This window comes from Myotis yumanensis, unplaced genomic scaffold (genome assembly GCF_028538775.1).
Source record: "Myotis yumanensis isolate MYYU_CA2020_CCGP unplaced genomic scaffold, mMyoYum1.0.hap1 SCAF_16, whole genome shotgun sequence".
NCBI classification, from domain to species: domain Eukaryota; kingdom Metazoa; phylum Chordata; class Mammalia; order Chiroptera; family Vespertilionidae; genus Myotis; species Myotis yumanensis.
In genome coordinates this window covers 30,404,176-30,420,140 of record NW_027223767.1, presented here as the reverse complement: position 1 = coordinate 30,420,140, position 15,965 = coordinate 30,404,176, and the positions used below count along the sequence as shown (strand labels likewise).

Genomic DNA, 15,965 nt, shown 5'->3' with positions numbered 1-15,965 from the left:
GAAGCTGGACTGGATCTTTTTTACTTAAGGATGTTCAGGTATCACCTTCCAACAAAAACCTGGGATTTTCTCTTGAAGTTCTTTGGGTGCTGCAAACACTGTTTTCCAGGCCTCCTGTAACGCCAGAGTAAGACACTGGACTGTGAGGGCGAAGCTCTGGTTTAGAATCACGGGATGTGGGTGCCGTGCTGGACCTCAGAGACCACCCAGCCTGTTCCACAGACAAGGAGAAGCAGCCGGGGAGAGAGAGGACTGCTCCCAGTTCCCCACTAGCCAGCGGCAGACCTGGGTTAATAAGGCCCAAGAACCTCACACTAACAATTCAGTTCTTCCCCTCCAACTTGCCTTATCCTTCCGCAACATAGCGGAAGGAGAGAGTGAGTAGGCATATTTGAACATCCAATAGGAAGAGAGACTCTCTGAGGCTGGGGGTTCCTAGAATAGAAGGCTTTGTGGTAAAAGAATCTGGAGTGGTAGCCCTGACCAGTTTGGCTCAGTGGCTAGAGTGTCGGCCTGTGGACTGAAGAGACCCAGGTTCGATTCCGGTCAAGGGCATGTACCTTGGTTGCGGGTACATCCCCAGTAGGGGGTGTACAGGAGGCAGCTGATGGGTGTTTCTCTCTCATGGATATTTCTAACTCTCTATCCCTCTCCCTGCCTCTCTGTAAAAAAATCAATAAAATATATTTAAAAAAAAAAAAAAAAAAAAAGAATCTGGAGTGGGATATCACACCGAGAGAACCTGCCTGAAGCCTCGTTCTGTCTCCAGCCAGCTGACACCATTTGGAAAGTCCTTTTTTTTTTTTTTTTTGCCCTGGAGTCCTCTGGGAAAGGACAGATGCAAATCAAGTTCTCCAGGAGGAAACCAGCAGCCAGAGGACCCCTAGAGGCAGTGGATGGAAATAGGAAGGAGGCTACCTGCTTTCCCGGTCGGCATACATCTCCATGTGCCGGGGGTTGATGGTGGGGTCGATCACGACCCAGGAGCCGCCCCGAAGCTCGGCATGGGGAGGGATGTAGACCATCACAGGCTGAGAGCACTCCCGTAAGCCATCCACAATGTAAGCACCAAATTTCAGCACTTGGTCGTACATATCTATGGAGAATGAGACAAATTAGAAATGAAGAAACACTGATCACATCATTGCACATATAAAAAATAATATTTAAAAGGCACACTGTGCCTCCACAAGGTAGCCGTTGACAGACCTGAGGGTTGTCCTGTTTGGTCCCCTTAAAGACCAGAGAGATTGGTAGCTCCCCCTATATTCAACAGCACAGAGAAGGGCATGGTCTTTCACAAGACTCAGTGTGCATATCCATTTCATACGCTCCCTGAATTTCTGTACCAGGTCTCACCACATTAATTCACACTTGCTCTACAAACATTAAGTATTTTTCATGTCAATATGTGATCTTTCTCCCTACATTTTCTGAAGGAACTATTCAAGCTCTTCTCAATTCTTCTCATGATACTTAGCATATGATAAGCTCTTAATATGTGCAGCTCATGGAAAAGGAGCCTTCAAAAACTGCATCTTTTATCTCTGTGTCCAGAGTGTCCTGTCCAGTGCCTGGAACATAATGCTCACCACGTGTCTGCTGAATGGATGAGCATCTACACACTTTGCAAAGAATGCAGTGAGAAAGAAAAACTAATTCTTTAAAGGTTGCATTATCAGGGTTTCAGTGAGAGGAAAAAATGTAAATGCATGTGTATTTACTGGAAATGTCTCAGATACATAAAAAGAGGAGCCACCTTTTCGTTTTGCTAACGAGTACACTTTGTAATGTCCCCAAGGCCAAGAGGAGCCTGAAGAAAAGACCCCTGGTACATAAATAAAGTGAGTCCTTGGAAAGTAGGATCGGTTATTTATTTCCCAATAATTTATGAACTTCTTCCCATTTCCTAGTTCACTGCAGTCTAAACATTGCTAAAGCTTGAGGTTTATGATTCCAGATGTTTAATGAGTACTTCCGTGGAACCACAATGGATCCTTTTTAAACACCAAATAACAGGTTCAACGGAGTTCAAACTTTTCTATCAAGGAGAGGATCTCAATTTGGAATAAATCAATTCTGGAAATCCAAAGCAAAGAAGCATTTTTCAGGAAGTTAAGAGTGAACCAAATAGAAATTGCTTTCATTGTAGTAACTGGCAAATTAAACTGCCACCTTCTCCCAAGTAAAAATGGCTCTATGCACAAACCCTCCGTGAGCAGAGTTCATCGCAAGGCACATGCCTTCTCCACTGCCCCAACCTGACTGGTCTGTGAAGACTTCAAATTCCAAAACTCCAGAAGTTGCCCCAAAAAAACTCCCTCCTCTGTGAGGAATGTGTATGACCATTTACTCTGTATTATGATCAGAGCAAAGACATTTATTCCTTTGGGAGGAAAGCAAAGACAAAAAAATTTACTGCTAATTACACTACTGCTGTATGAAAGGCAAGGAATAAAAGACTTTAAGCATTTTACGCTAATTCTGTGGTTATGAAAATAATTGCTCAGTTCAAATTATTTTAACTAAATTAATTCTTTAGTGGATATTTCAACCAGTGCTACATAATAAAATAATTGTGTAATTAGCGATACATTTTTCAGTGCTGCCAAGAGTACAGTCTCAGAACAAGTCACAGAAAGGAGTGGCCCTCAACGGTATCACACACAGAGAAGTGAAAGGCATAAATAAAAAGTAAAACAACAGAAAAATAGCACAAAACGGTCATCCCATGTGCAAAAGAAAAAAGTAACTTAGAAATAAATGAAGGGAGAGTTTCCAGCTTCTTCAATAGTTTCTTAAAGACATACTTACATCAAAATCTGTCTCTGTACTATCTGTGATTAATAGACCCAGGTCCCAAAAAGAAAGGGGGCGGGGGGGAGGGACTTTGAAGTGTACTTCCATTTGGTTGATTTAAAAAAGTTGGCTTCATAGTATATGCATATAGTTTGGGATGAAATTGAGTATGTGTGCATTTTTTATTTCTGTGAAATGGACTGTGGTCTCTCTTTTTCATCATCACAGCTAGTTTAGTGAATACCAAGAAGCATGATTGCATATATATTCACACATAAATTATTCAGTCATCAGAAAATCATCTTATTCTTATATCCAAATTACAGGTGAGTAACCTGGGGCTTAATTAAGTGGCAGAGATAAGACTTGATCCAAGATCTTTTGGGATCTAAAGTCCACATTCTACTACCTCATTCTTAACTCATCATTCTTACTGCACAGAGAGGGCACGAGGCTGAGGTAGTCTGCTTTCCAGCATTTGATACGATGGTGAGTAAAACAGAAACCAGAAGAGACTTGAATAAATGATTCAATATTTCTAAATTTCACCTGGATCCTTTGAATGGCCAGAAATGGTACTGACGATACTATCAGCTTGTATCAAATAATTCTCTTTCAGGCCCTAAGAACAAGTAGAAAAGGGGCATCAAGGTTTATCACAGCTGACAAACTGGGGACTGAAAAAAATACCTCTATCTAACCTGGAATACCAACAGACCCACAATCCAACCATCAAAACACCCAACAATCAACAAAGGCTATTGAAACATACACAAACACACAAACAAACAAACTCTACAAACAATAGGCTCACACTGAATCACAGCTGCCCAAGCCAGACATTCTGAAAGACAGGTTGAAGCACTTGGCAACAATATGACACATACTTGTCTGAAATCCATTTTTAAGAGACAGAGCAAAATCACCACCAAGAATAGCAAGGGAGGGGCTTTCTCCAAGGGTTTAGGCTAGACATCAGTCTAGGGAATTCTAAAGCTATGCATATGCTGACTGTCAATTCTCAGGCCATAAGAAATGCAACTGGGAATGGAAAATACTGATAGGTTCTTTACTGGAGAGGCAGGAGCTTGGAGCTTTCCAGCATTCTGAGCAAAGAACATCTGCGTGAACGGGGAATCACACAGCTCTTCCAGTGTGTTCTCAGCACCCAGACACCAACCCTGCCCAGGGCCTTCGCTTACACAGCATGGATAAACCGAGGCCACCACATGCACAAACAAGCGAGCAGGGTGGCAGGGTGTTTGCACAGTGCCCCACACTATGGAAGCTAGAACAGATCATATTGACTTGGGGAGAGATTATCTGTTAGAAGCTGAAGGTAAACATTAGGCATAACCAAGCTGCACACACATGCTGTCTCGAGTTCATTATGGCTGGCTGACACTCTATTTCAACATCCAAGTAATCAGAAGCTTTAACATAAGACTTTCATTCCAGTTAAAGTTTTCAATAAATGTTTTTTTTATTGTTATTTATAACCTGTCCCAGGAAAAAATAATAAGTATAACATGAAAAGCCAACTGAGAGTGACCCTGTAGCACCAGCAGTGAGGCGGCTTAATATCACTGGGATTTGCATCCTATCAAGCTATTCATGCTGAGGCTGGGACCCTGGTGCTAATTTCTAGTAAATTTCACGCTTGATGTCTCCCTGTTGTGGGTCATTGCCGGTTCGTCTAAATAAACTGCTTCCAAATGGCTCTTCCATCTAAATATTCAGCCAGTTTTTATAATTTAATTTTGCATTATGCTGAATAGCCTTCCGGCCAGATAGAACTCATTGGGAAAAAAGCACCAATACCATCTTGACATTCTTTTATTTATTTATTTATTTATATTTTTACTGCTCGAATTAGACCTCCTAGGCCGACTAGTAAAGAGCCTCCCCTCCCCCCAATAATGTCAATTTTCAGCATAGCAAGAGCTGTCTCTAATCTTTTCCTACTCATTACACACAATTTTGGAGTCATTTTACCCACAGTGCAGTCGGCTCCTGGCTGTGTGTTTGTGTGCACTGAGGGATGGCATAATTGTTTATTTTCCCTCTCTGCATAATCTCCAGCCAGTACTGAAACCAAAACTGCAAACATCTCCCCGAGGGATATGGAATGACTCTCAGCCTAGGTCCTGTTACATGAGATAATATGTAGAGAACATCCTGACTGTATGTAAATACGAAAGGCTATGCTCTTCCTCCCTCTCCTACTTTCACACGGATCTCTATCTTCCCCAAAGCTTTTTTGTCTTAAATAATGTGTAAATGAATGTAGCAGCACCAAAATTCAGAAAATTGGTCTACAGCAGCCCAATAACTCATTTTTGACCAGAAGTAGGGGGGAGAGGAAAAGGGGGAGTTATTGTTTAATGGGTACAGATTTTATGTTGAGGATGATGAAAAAGTTGGGTATATACAGTGATGATAGTTACCCAACATTGTGAATGTATTTAATGTTGCTGGATTATACACTTACAAATTGTTAAAATGATAAAATGTTATGTATATTTTACCACAATAAAGAACTGTAACTTATTTCTGAGCTCTTCTCACAATAACCAACTCCAAAGCAGAGGGGAAGCAGGTGAACAGTAACTTTCTCAGGAATCTAGATCCTCTATTCTAGGGATATTCTAGCAGATCAGGTCCGGTCCTAGGCTCTAAAAATCAGCCAACTATGCTATATGAAGTCAGACAGATCCATGTTCCTTTCCCAAATCTGTCATTTTTAGCTAAATGATCTTGGCAAATATACTTAACCTAAGTCTCAATTTATGTAAATTACAGATAATAATATAACCGACCCCTTAGAGGTGCTTGTTGTGATTATGTAAGATAATGCATGTGAAATGATGAGCACAGTGGAAACTGTGAAATGGTGAAAAGAGCTCAGTGAATCTTAATTGTTGTTGTTCTTACTGTTACAGGGCTAGCAGCCAATCTAGGCCTGGGATCAAATATGTAGCAGAATTGAAGCTTTTCCTACAAGAGGCATATGGCAAACTTATGATCTCTGAATTCGTTAGACAAAATAGCCAGGCTGACTTACTCCTAAGTAATATTCAATGCCCCCTGCTCCTCAGAAGAGATGTAACTAAGAAGTAATAGCATTGCATTCTCTCTTAAATCTTAATGTAAGTCTTACAGCCAAGGAATTTGGAATCAAGTGAAATCTGACGCTAAATGAACCTCATATATATATATAAATAAAAGGGGTTTCAGGCCCCTTTCCCCCAAACTTAATATAGCATCGTCCTCTTTTGAACACGGTGGTATTTTGTTTATACATTATGACTTTATCATTCTGCCCAAGACATTTCTCTTAATTCCTTGAGGCAGTGTCTGTTTCTGACTTGTTTTTGTTTTCTCTGCAGTAGCTAGCATAGTTCCTTGCATATAGGAAGTCAATAAAAATTTGTACGATTGACTTATTTAACCTATACTTTCCATGTCTCATGGTATTTCCACCGATTTATTATCTTGGTTAAAAAAAAATTCGCCTTGATAGTCTATAAAAGTATGCAAACTTTAATTTGCATTTATAGTCTAAGTCTCTCCTAAGAAAAGTTTAAAATGTGGTAGTTCTCCAGCAAATATGGGCAAAGGGGTGCTTTCCAACTAGAGTAACAAAAAATCGTCTTAGTCGTCTACATTTTGCCAGGAAAGCCTGGCCATCCAGGGCTTTTCCTAGCCAAGCAAGGAAAAGTTGTTAGCATAAGGCTCGAGAATCTCTTTCTACAGAGACCTGGTAATCTATAAAAGGGTATTTTCCCGTTTCCTCCCTCAGAGCTAGAGATGCCCCTGCCCAAGGCATTTCGGTGTCCTTCTCATCACTCTATTTACTCCAGCAGTATCAATTCCTCCCTCCCGTTCCCCTAACCCATCCCCCACTACACTTCAGAACCCTGAGTCCTGTGACACTCCTCAGCACACGCATCCTCACCCGGAATGTTGTTCTGGCCTTAGCATGGCCATGAGTCTCTGGCCACTGGAGAGGCGCTCGGCTACTCGAAGAGGCAGAGCGTGTTTCCCGTGGTGTTCCCCGAACTGTCTGCAGTGGTTCTGCGCACACAGGATTCTCAGTAAATGGGGACACTGGCTGCCTAGTCACTAAGCAATTCCCACAACAGAGAGCCCAGCCTTTAATAATGGTCTAATAGGCTGGAGCCCAGGCCCAGGGCTGCTGTTGGATAATAATAAAACATATCACAAATTACCACCAAGAACAGCCACTGCTATAGACTTTGTTAGTTTTCTTCTGGTAAAGGCTAATTTCAGTATCTGTCTTGGTCATTGTAAAGTGTTAAAGAGTAACGTCAACAAAAAGTTTGTCCAGAAAAGAGGGATCATATGTTTCAAGGACCATCATTCACCTGTGAAAGCTAATCCATAATAGCAGTCCACCTAGATAACACTAGCAGATTGTTCTGATATTTTGTATGGAATTGTAAAACATTGAATTTTCCCATTCAGGTTACCACTCAGAAGATATCCCAGAGGATGCACAATCCCCCAAAAGCCTAGGGCCGTGGTCGGCAAACTGCAGCTCACGAGCCACATGTGGCTCTTTGGCCCCTTGAGTGTGGCTCTTCCTAAGCCTTAGGAGTACCCTAATTAAGTTAATAACAATATACCTATCTATATAGTTTAAGTTTAAACAATTTGGCTCTCAAAAGAAATTTCAATCATTATACTGTTGATATTTGGCTCTGTTGACTAATGAGTTTGCCGACCACTGGCCTAGGGTGATGGGCTCCAGGACACTCATAGGCTCTGCCCAATATAAGCCCTCCCTCCCTCTGCTGCAGGGTTCAGGGGAACCAGTGAGGCCCCCAGCCCAGAACCAGGCACTCACCTTTCATCCCACCAGAAAAGCCTCTCCAGTTAGCAAAGACCATCAGAGGCAGCCCTTCACGGTTGAAGTCCTTGACAGCCTGATAGGTTTTAAACGCAGAGTCTGGGAACCAAACCTGGCCAGCCTGCTGGATTATCTATTGGGGAAAATGAAAAAGGAAGACACAATTTGAGGGGGAATCTGTCCAAGGTGAATAAGGTTTGATTAAAAATTCAAAATCAAACTAAAAAAAACAAACCACAAAACAAAAACCCCCACCAGGCTTGTTCATCATAAAGACGTTCTTTGAAGTAGGAAAAAAGAACCTGGATCTTTGACTTTGTTAAACAATCCTCTTTTTGATTGCTGATGACACCTCCACTCTTTAGTCAAAAGAGAGAAACCTACTGCTTCTAATGGAAGGATGCACTCAGTACCCTTGCTTTCCCAGGGCAACTTTAGACTCAACTCCTCCAAGTGGCCAACTGCACAAAGGCTCCAAGTCCTTCACCTCTGTGCTTAGTGCAGCTTTTCCTTTTCCTTTTCTGTGGTTAATAAAGGGACACTCATTGTGACCCTGCTGAATAACCTCCTCCCCGATCTCCCCACAACTCATTTTCTGGATCTTGTCAGGATGTGAAAATGCTATCCATCCTTTAAAAAAGGACAGGCTGTGGTGTTCACAATGTGGCAGACTCCACTATTAATTCTAGCAGTAGCTCTTCCATGAGTGTGTTCAGAGAATCTGAGACCCAAGAGCCCTTGGCATTGTCTCGGCTGCCTTTCTCTAAGACCACGTCCCCAACTATTTTCCAGCATCAGCAAGACAACTGTAAAGGCCTCTTTAATTTTTCAAGCAGAATTTATCTTGAAGTACATTTAGTGTCATCTTAAGAGCACAAGATGGTCTGAACTCATTCACGGCTGCTGACTGCCCTTCCCTCTAAAATTGATGGTTTGCAGTGCTCCCAGTACATCCACAGGCTCTGCAGATGGGCAACACAGCTCCAAGCACAGGCGTATACTATACTCGGGGTGACCTACCTTGGCTTCAGAATCCAGGTTTGCAGGATCAGCTGGGATACTGAGTTCCACTGTTCGGGTTTCTACGGCAACTACTCCCACAGGTATTCCTCCTAGCCTGATAAAAATTGAGCCACATAAGAGCCTAATGAGTGTCAACATTACAGCTAGTCATTTATTTTCCAATCCCACCTCAAAACATTGGGGTAAAAACTAGTAATACAGAGAGCAAGGGGAAGTCAGACTCTTCTAGGAGTAAGAAACTCTGGATTTGGTGAATATGGTAAATTTTTGTAAATACAACAGAAAACTAACCTCAGAAGCACTCCAATTCTCCACAGAATAAATTCAAACAGAGGGTTGCACTAGGGGAGCCTCTAGCATTGAGACTCAGCAGCCTAGCTTGTGCACGCATGTGCATTCACACACATCTGTCTCTGTGGTTGCCCAATGGAACTTCTCAATTCACCATAAAGTATCTTTTTGATGAAGATGGAGGGAAATGGTCCAAACGGTAGTAAGAAGCAGAAACTCTCATGAACTATTTTAACAAAAGATGGCATTGCTGAAACAGTGCTGTAGTTTCCTATGGAGTACTAATAGTGTGGTTCCAGATAGGATCTGAGGGTAGGTCTCACCAGTAGGCATGTGGATGGGGAGTGTGTAGCTACGTTATGGGGATGAAGAAAAATGTGTCAAGTGTAGGCAGGTGGTTAAACAATTTAACTTTCTTCTTCATTAGAAAAAAGCAATGGGATAGAGAAAACTTTCTATAGTAATCTTGGCAAAACAAATGATCAGCATTGAAAGTATATATTTTAAAATTAAGCTACGTTAATTTTAACAACTGTCCAGGAGCTCAAAGCCTCTGCATCCATGATATCCTCCCAACTTGGTCCTCATAAAGAAAGTAGAAATCGAGAAGCGGGGGGAGCGGGAGGGGGATGGAGACAGAGAAAGAGAACTGCAAGGTACAGGGCGAGTCCTTACTCAGAAATGTAATTCAATCTTCACTCTCACAGCTGCATTCCTTGGGGTTGGGACTGGGATGGGTTATAGTCTCTCATCCCCCCATAGCATCTCCATAACAAACTTTTCCATGAAGGATGGTCTTTGGTTGTTACACTGGCTACTGGAAATGGATTCTTATCATCACAAGAGGCCTGAGAGGGGCCTGAGTGGGGACCACCCACCCCCTTGTCACTTGCCTGCACTGAATCAGAATCAAAAGCCCTCTAGACAACCAGACAATGAGCAGGAGGTACACAGGAGGGTTTAGAAATATTTCTGTTCACAATGATTAACAATCCAACTGGAAACTTGTAATTGCAAAAGCCACCCTAAATCGGTAACTTATAACTTATATATTAGGGCCCATGTGACCTAATAAAGAACATCTTTATCCGAGTATTACAGTTATTTATTGAACTTGAAAACAGCTCAGAACAACTTCTGTTTTCTATTATACTTCATATAAATTTTATCAGGCTAGCACATGAAGATGCTACATCTTGTTTTATAGTGTGTCCCTGGACAAGGTGCCATGGAATAATAAAAGACAATTTACAGCCAATAGCACACATATTCCAAACATACATACCAAAGATGAGTTTTGGCAGCACTTACAGTAACAATCCCAGAAGAATACATTTATATTTATTTCTCGAAATGCCATTGCTTTTGAAAGAAGCTAGCTCCATTTGTGTTTTATATACTTGTGAGCATGTGTATGTGTTTGGAGCAAGAAGCCCAGAACTCATCAGATGGAAAGAAAGAAGTCAGAGTGAGTGTCACAATAAACAATGGCAGAGCTAGCCAAAGCCACACTTGACTGATCTTGCTCACAGACAATTCCTATTCTTCCAATCATAAGGGTAAAACATTATTCTCTTGTTTCCCATGGGAGAATATTAAAGATCTTAACAAAGGTTTGGCTTTTGGAGGGTTAAAAATCTGTCAGGTTTTTTACAGACAAGAAAACTGAAGCAGAATAGGTAAGAGGAAAATTTTCAGAAAAGTTGGTCTGAATGTGGTGGGAGGACTCTCTATAGCAAACTGATAGGTCCCGGGTAGAAGGGCTCTCTCCTCTAGTGCACCCCCCACCTCCCCAGTGGGAATTTTACCAGGCACAAAGAATTCTCACTGGGACCCAGAAGCCTGGGGTGAGGTGGAAGACCCGAGACGCGGCGAGAGGAAAACGGGAGCCAGTCCCTGTGGGCTTGTCGGGGCTAACTCCTGGCCTGCCTCTTATTCTTGCCACAGGGGAAGATCCTGTCTGTGGGATTTGCCATCTGATGGCTCCTTGTCACTGGCAGCACAAGCCATACTGACCTGCTATACTGAGAGAACCACAAAGCCTAGAATTATTTTCAAGGCTAGAATCTAAATCTCAACCCGATGTGGTGTGTCTGAGAATCTTGGGCAGGTGCCACTTTTCACTGAGATAAGAGAAACTGATTGCCCCCGAGAGGAAGGTGAGCTCCAGATGTGGGTCCCGAGGGCAGCGGGTCTCTGCAGTGCAGGATGAGATTAAGATCAGGCGCTCGTTATGGCGAGCCCTACAGATTATTTCGTGTGGAGCTTGCTGTTGAGTGAAGCACTTCTTAGAGTGGGTATTAAAATCTAACAGAAACTTTAATTTCCCATTTGAAAAATACAGGTATCTCAGCTTATTTTACTCACTCCTGCTTCAGGTAAACTCTTTTTTGGGGTAATTCAAATCTGACGATAAACCAATATAGTGCCACTAACTTGTTACGTAAATAAGCTCGATGACATGAAGGAACTTCTTTCAAGTTACATAGAGAAGTAGGTGAGACTGAGTTGTCACCTACTTCTGAAAGAAAATGGTCTTTGGGAAGGGGGGTGGTCATGGCGGGCTGTAGCTATTTACAGCCCCCAAACAGTGTTTCTCTCAGCATTATAATGAGGAAACTGTCAAAACTAGACTTTAGATTAAATGCATCACTGGAGACACACACTGAATGACTGCTGGGAACTGGTCTTCCAGTCATGCTGCCTCTGGAATGACCATGATCTAATATTCTTAGAAAGTTTAGACAAAGAGAGCATTGTTGGTAAGAACCTGTATAGTCCTGGCCCTTTCCTTTCTTGTTTTCATTTGGGAGGAAAAGGAGCTTCCAGAACAAAAGAGCTCTTACCTGGCTCTGCCAACCACCACGGTCTGGGCCCAAGGCTGCATGATTTCCGAGAAAGACCCATAGTCAAAAAATCCACTCAACCACTGACCTTTCTGGGCTACAGAGGAAAAGAAAGAGAACAAATTAATTCACTAAAAATGCACTGGAATTAGCAAATTTAACATTGGATTTGGGGGAGTATTTTGGGGAGTTTGTTGTGTTTTTAACCATATTATAATAGATGGAAGCATTAGGCAGCTAAATGTTCATCTGCCTTCAGACATCATCTCCTAGTTCATTTGCTAGACTGCATAGATTCATTTATCAGCAAAAGCATCATTTATTGTTAAACGATGGGGTTCAGCTAGCAGAGAGAGTTTGCACTGCTTTTAAATAAATAACTTGGCTTTTTCAAAACATCACAAACATTTGTCAAAAGGCAGCCAAGTCGTTAAAGATGTTTTCAAAATGTCTACTTCTATTTTAAAGCTTAGCTTACAATTTTGTTTGATTTCACTGATTTTCTTTTAATGGAAAGCTGAAGACCACCAAATGGTAAGTATTAATATTCAGATGAGGACCCAAATTTGGGGAAAAGAAAAGGGACTCAACTTTTCTGCTACAAAAGCAACAAAATATACTTCCTCTTTATTTATAGCTGACCAAGTATAATCTCTCCACAAGAAAGGGCCATGCCTACATATAGACAGGAAAAATTTAATGGTTAAGATGCATATACTTACTGTCATTAACCTCCCTTGCACATAGAATTTCCTTTACTGGCAGCACACTTAACTTTCAACACCTTAATTTGAGGAAAAAAATAACAACAAACCCTTTTGTCCAACAGGTATCTGTGTTTGACCAGGGCCCCATAAAAGCTTCTGCAAATAACCGTCTCCTAGCGTGCCCTCTCAGCTCATGGCTTCTCAGTGATTCTTCTAATTTGAACATGGCCCTCCGCCCCCTAAAAACCCAAGTCCAAAACCAATTAAAAGTGGAGATCCGAGCAAGCTAACCTCTGCTGACTTAAACAGGATGGAGAGTGTTTTATCAAGACTAAACTTGTAATTATTGTGTTCTACATTCCTTGCCTCTATGGCCCCAGTGTAAAATGTGATCATCCATTTCAAAATTATCTCTCTATCGTGAGCCCAAAGCCGATCGTTTAGATTCTGGTCTCGTGTTGGGCGTCAGTTTGAAGAATATCACAGCACTATCTCCTCTAATAAATGACTTTAACTTTTCACCTAGAAGATATCTGCTTTAACTTATCACAGGGAATCATCTGCTTTCCTTAACGTTTCCACTAAATTAAAATCCGAAGTCACTCGATTTGGGAGCGAGTGTTAGCTGCACACAGACAGCAGGATGAATGACTAGGGAGTCCATGAAAAAATATTATCCCAAATCCAGAAAACTTAGTCTATCACAAATTCCATTTTACTCTGTAGATCTCATTAATAATGGCCAAGATAATGCCCCACCTTCCCCCATACACGCCTCATACCTGTTCACCCCATGAAAGAGAGCACATTTTTTGATGACGGTTCTAAACCACGTTTCTGAATGCATCAGGATATTGTAATTTTAACTTCATCTACTTGGGTCATTTTATGATTCGTACTTCAATAACAATAATTTAGAATTATAAAATTCATTTCAAAATGGAAATGTTTTCTTCTTTAAAAACCTTCCTGCCTTATTTATCAACTGGGGGCTATGGCTATTACAGGGGGGCTTTACTGCCCTCAGAGAGCTGGTCATGTTCAGTTCAAATGTAGAACTTAGAAGCCAGCTCCCATGGCTCCCCATGATTCCTAGGGGAACAGTCACTGAATCTTGTTCTGAATTTTCTCACAAAAGTCCTGGATTTTATCTCGGGTTCATAGTGCTTAATATAAAAATGGTATAAAAAATGAGAGGTAGAGAAATTACAATGGTGATTTTTCTGGCTACATAAGAAAAACTATTTAGTCTCATTAAGATTAATAAGAAAAGGTACTGAAGACAACAGGTAAAATTTTAAATTAAAATCAACCTTCCTTTGGTGATTTTTCTACACTATCTATAATTAGGCTTCAGATTTAGCCCCAGCTCCTAAGTAATAGCTGTGTGACCCTGTGCAAACCATTTAACTTCTCTGAGCTCCTAAAACGATGATCTCTTTGTAGCTGTAAGAGGCAGCAAGCCCAAATAAGATAATGTATATAAAATGCTTTATCATCCCACCTGGCTTAGAGTGGGTGCCCACAAAGGTTGATTAAGTCTTCCTTATGAAGACCTCTTTCTCTTTCAACAAAAATCACAATTGATTCAAATTTAATTATCTCTTTAAGATATAGCCTTTCTTTGCAATAGTTGCAATAAATATACAAAAAAGAACAAACACTTTCTTAAACAATTTGAAATAGATTCTAAGTGGAGCAGGGGGACTTGGGCTTCACAGAAGAACTTCCTAGTGAGTATGGTTTGTGAAACAGCCAAATGGACTGACAAACAAAAACACACATTTGCCTTGCATGGAGTTACCTTTGTTTGTTTGTTTCTTCGTTTCTGTTTGGAAAGTTAAGATAAAATCAGCCCCAAGACAGAAGGCTATATTAGAGAAACATGGACGAAGAGCTTGTTCTTACTCTATATATTGGTAAAAGTTGTGGACAATCTCTTCATGAGTAGATGATCTTACATTAATAACTAAAGCAAGTGCCAACACTATTACCACTATCGTAAGAAACGAAGGGTGCATGCAGGGGGGCTCAGCAGTAGCTCGCTGAGAAAGGTGTAGTCACACTTGACAAGGAGGGGTCCCAAAGACCTTTCTAGCACCGACCCAATTAACCTGTTTATAGAAACTAAATGGCCGAAGATTCTGGTCCTATAGTTCTATGACTTTATGACTTAATTTAACTGCTTTAAAGTCCTTGAGCCCATTAAATAGTAAGTGCTTTAATAGCAGAAGAAACAGAAGCAATGTATTAGCGATTGCACTGCTTATGACTCAATGGCTGATTTGCAAATCTCATCTCATTTTTCATTTGTTCTTAAAGAATTTTCCACCTTTTTCTTCAGATTTTTCTTACTTCCAGGTACTTAGTAGCTGTTTTCTTTGTCACGTGCTATTGTGCAGAGATTGGTCTGTGGTTGGGAAGAAAAACCCTGAAAGCTGGAGGGCCAGGGACCACAGAATCCTTAAACATATACATACTTGGGTGAGGACGGCCTGCCAGCATCCATCGAGGATCATATGGGGCCTTTGTGGGGACAAACTCGATAATTCTATCTATAGGATCCTTGGAGTTCAGGATAGGAACGGAACTGTTCACGCTCTGAAAGGAGATTGGGAGGGAAAGAGTACAGCAGTCAGTAAACGTCAATCCAGCGCGGCAACAGTCATTACAAAGACAACAGGGCCCTCATGCGGAGTTACCCCCATGAGCCCCAATCAGCAGCTAGAAGCATTCCAATGGCATGCCAGGCCCTGAGGAACAGCAGCAGGTCTCAAGTTCCATGTAGGACTCTGGCCCCAAGTGGTGCCTTCTGACTGATTGCAGTGTGCCCAGGCTTTCTGGGAAGCTTCCCAGAGGGAGGGCTGGGTATTACAAAGGAGAAAACCCACAGTGAGGAGAAAGCCTTAATATGCTGGGATCTGAGCCCAGGTAGGCCATGGAGACTCCTGTGGCTAGAAAACATCAGAAAGGGGCCTAACCAATGAAATCTGAAGATTTTGTTGTTGTTGTTTAATCCTCATTGGAGGATATTTTTTCCATTGACCTTTTAGAGTGAATGAAAGGGAGGGGTGGGGTATAGATAGATAGATAGATAGATAGACAGATAGAAACATCAATGCGAGAGAGTCACATCAATTGGTTGCCTCCCACACCCATCCCAACGGGGCTGGGCATCAAACCTGCAACCCAGGTACATGCCCTTGACCGGGAACCCATGACCCTTTGGTGCACGGGCTGACGCTCCAACCACTTGGCAACACTGGCCAGAGCCCAAAGGCATTTTAAAGGTAGAAGGCAAAAGATGGCTCTAAGAAAAAAAGAAATCAACAGCTTTCCGAGGAACATTTCATAAAAGATTCCTGCACTATGAGGAGTTCTCCAGTGCAGAGGCAGCAGCTGTGGTGGAAAGGCCGGGTTCTGCAG

General features: G+C 41.7%; 1 protein-coding gene across 2 annotated transcripts in view; it reads right to left on the bottom strand.

Moving 5' to 3' along the window:
* Nucleotides 1–15,965, bottom strand: part of ACACA (acetyl-CoA carboxylase alpha) — a 259,649-nt gene that overhangs the window by 23,659 nt on the left and 220,025 nt on the right. For both annotated transcript variants that reach the window (XM_070393704.1, XM_070393705.1), the window contains 5 exons: nt 15,020–15,140; nt 11,833–11,929; nt 8,693–8,789; nt 7,670–7,805; nt 919–1,096 (listed from right to left, as the gene is read on the bottom strand). In XM_070393704.1, coding sequence (XP_070249805.1) covers nt 919–1,096; nt 7,670–7,805; nt 8,693–8,789; nt 11,833–11,929; nt 15,020–15,140 — 629 coding nt within the window. The remainder of the gene's footprint in view (nt 1–918; nt 1,097–7,669; nt 7,806–8,692; nt 8,790–11,832; nt 11,930–15,019; nt 15,141–15,965) is intronic.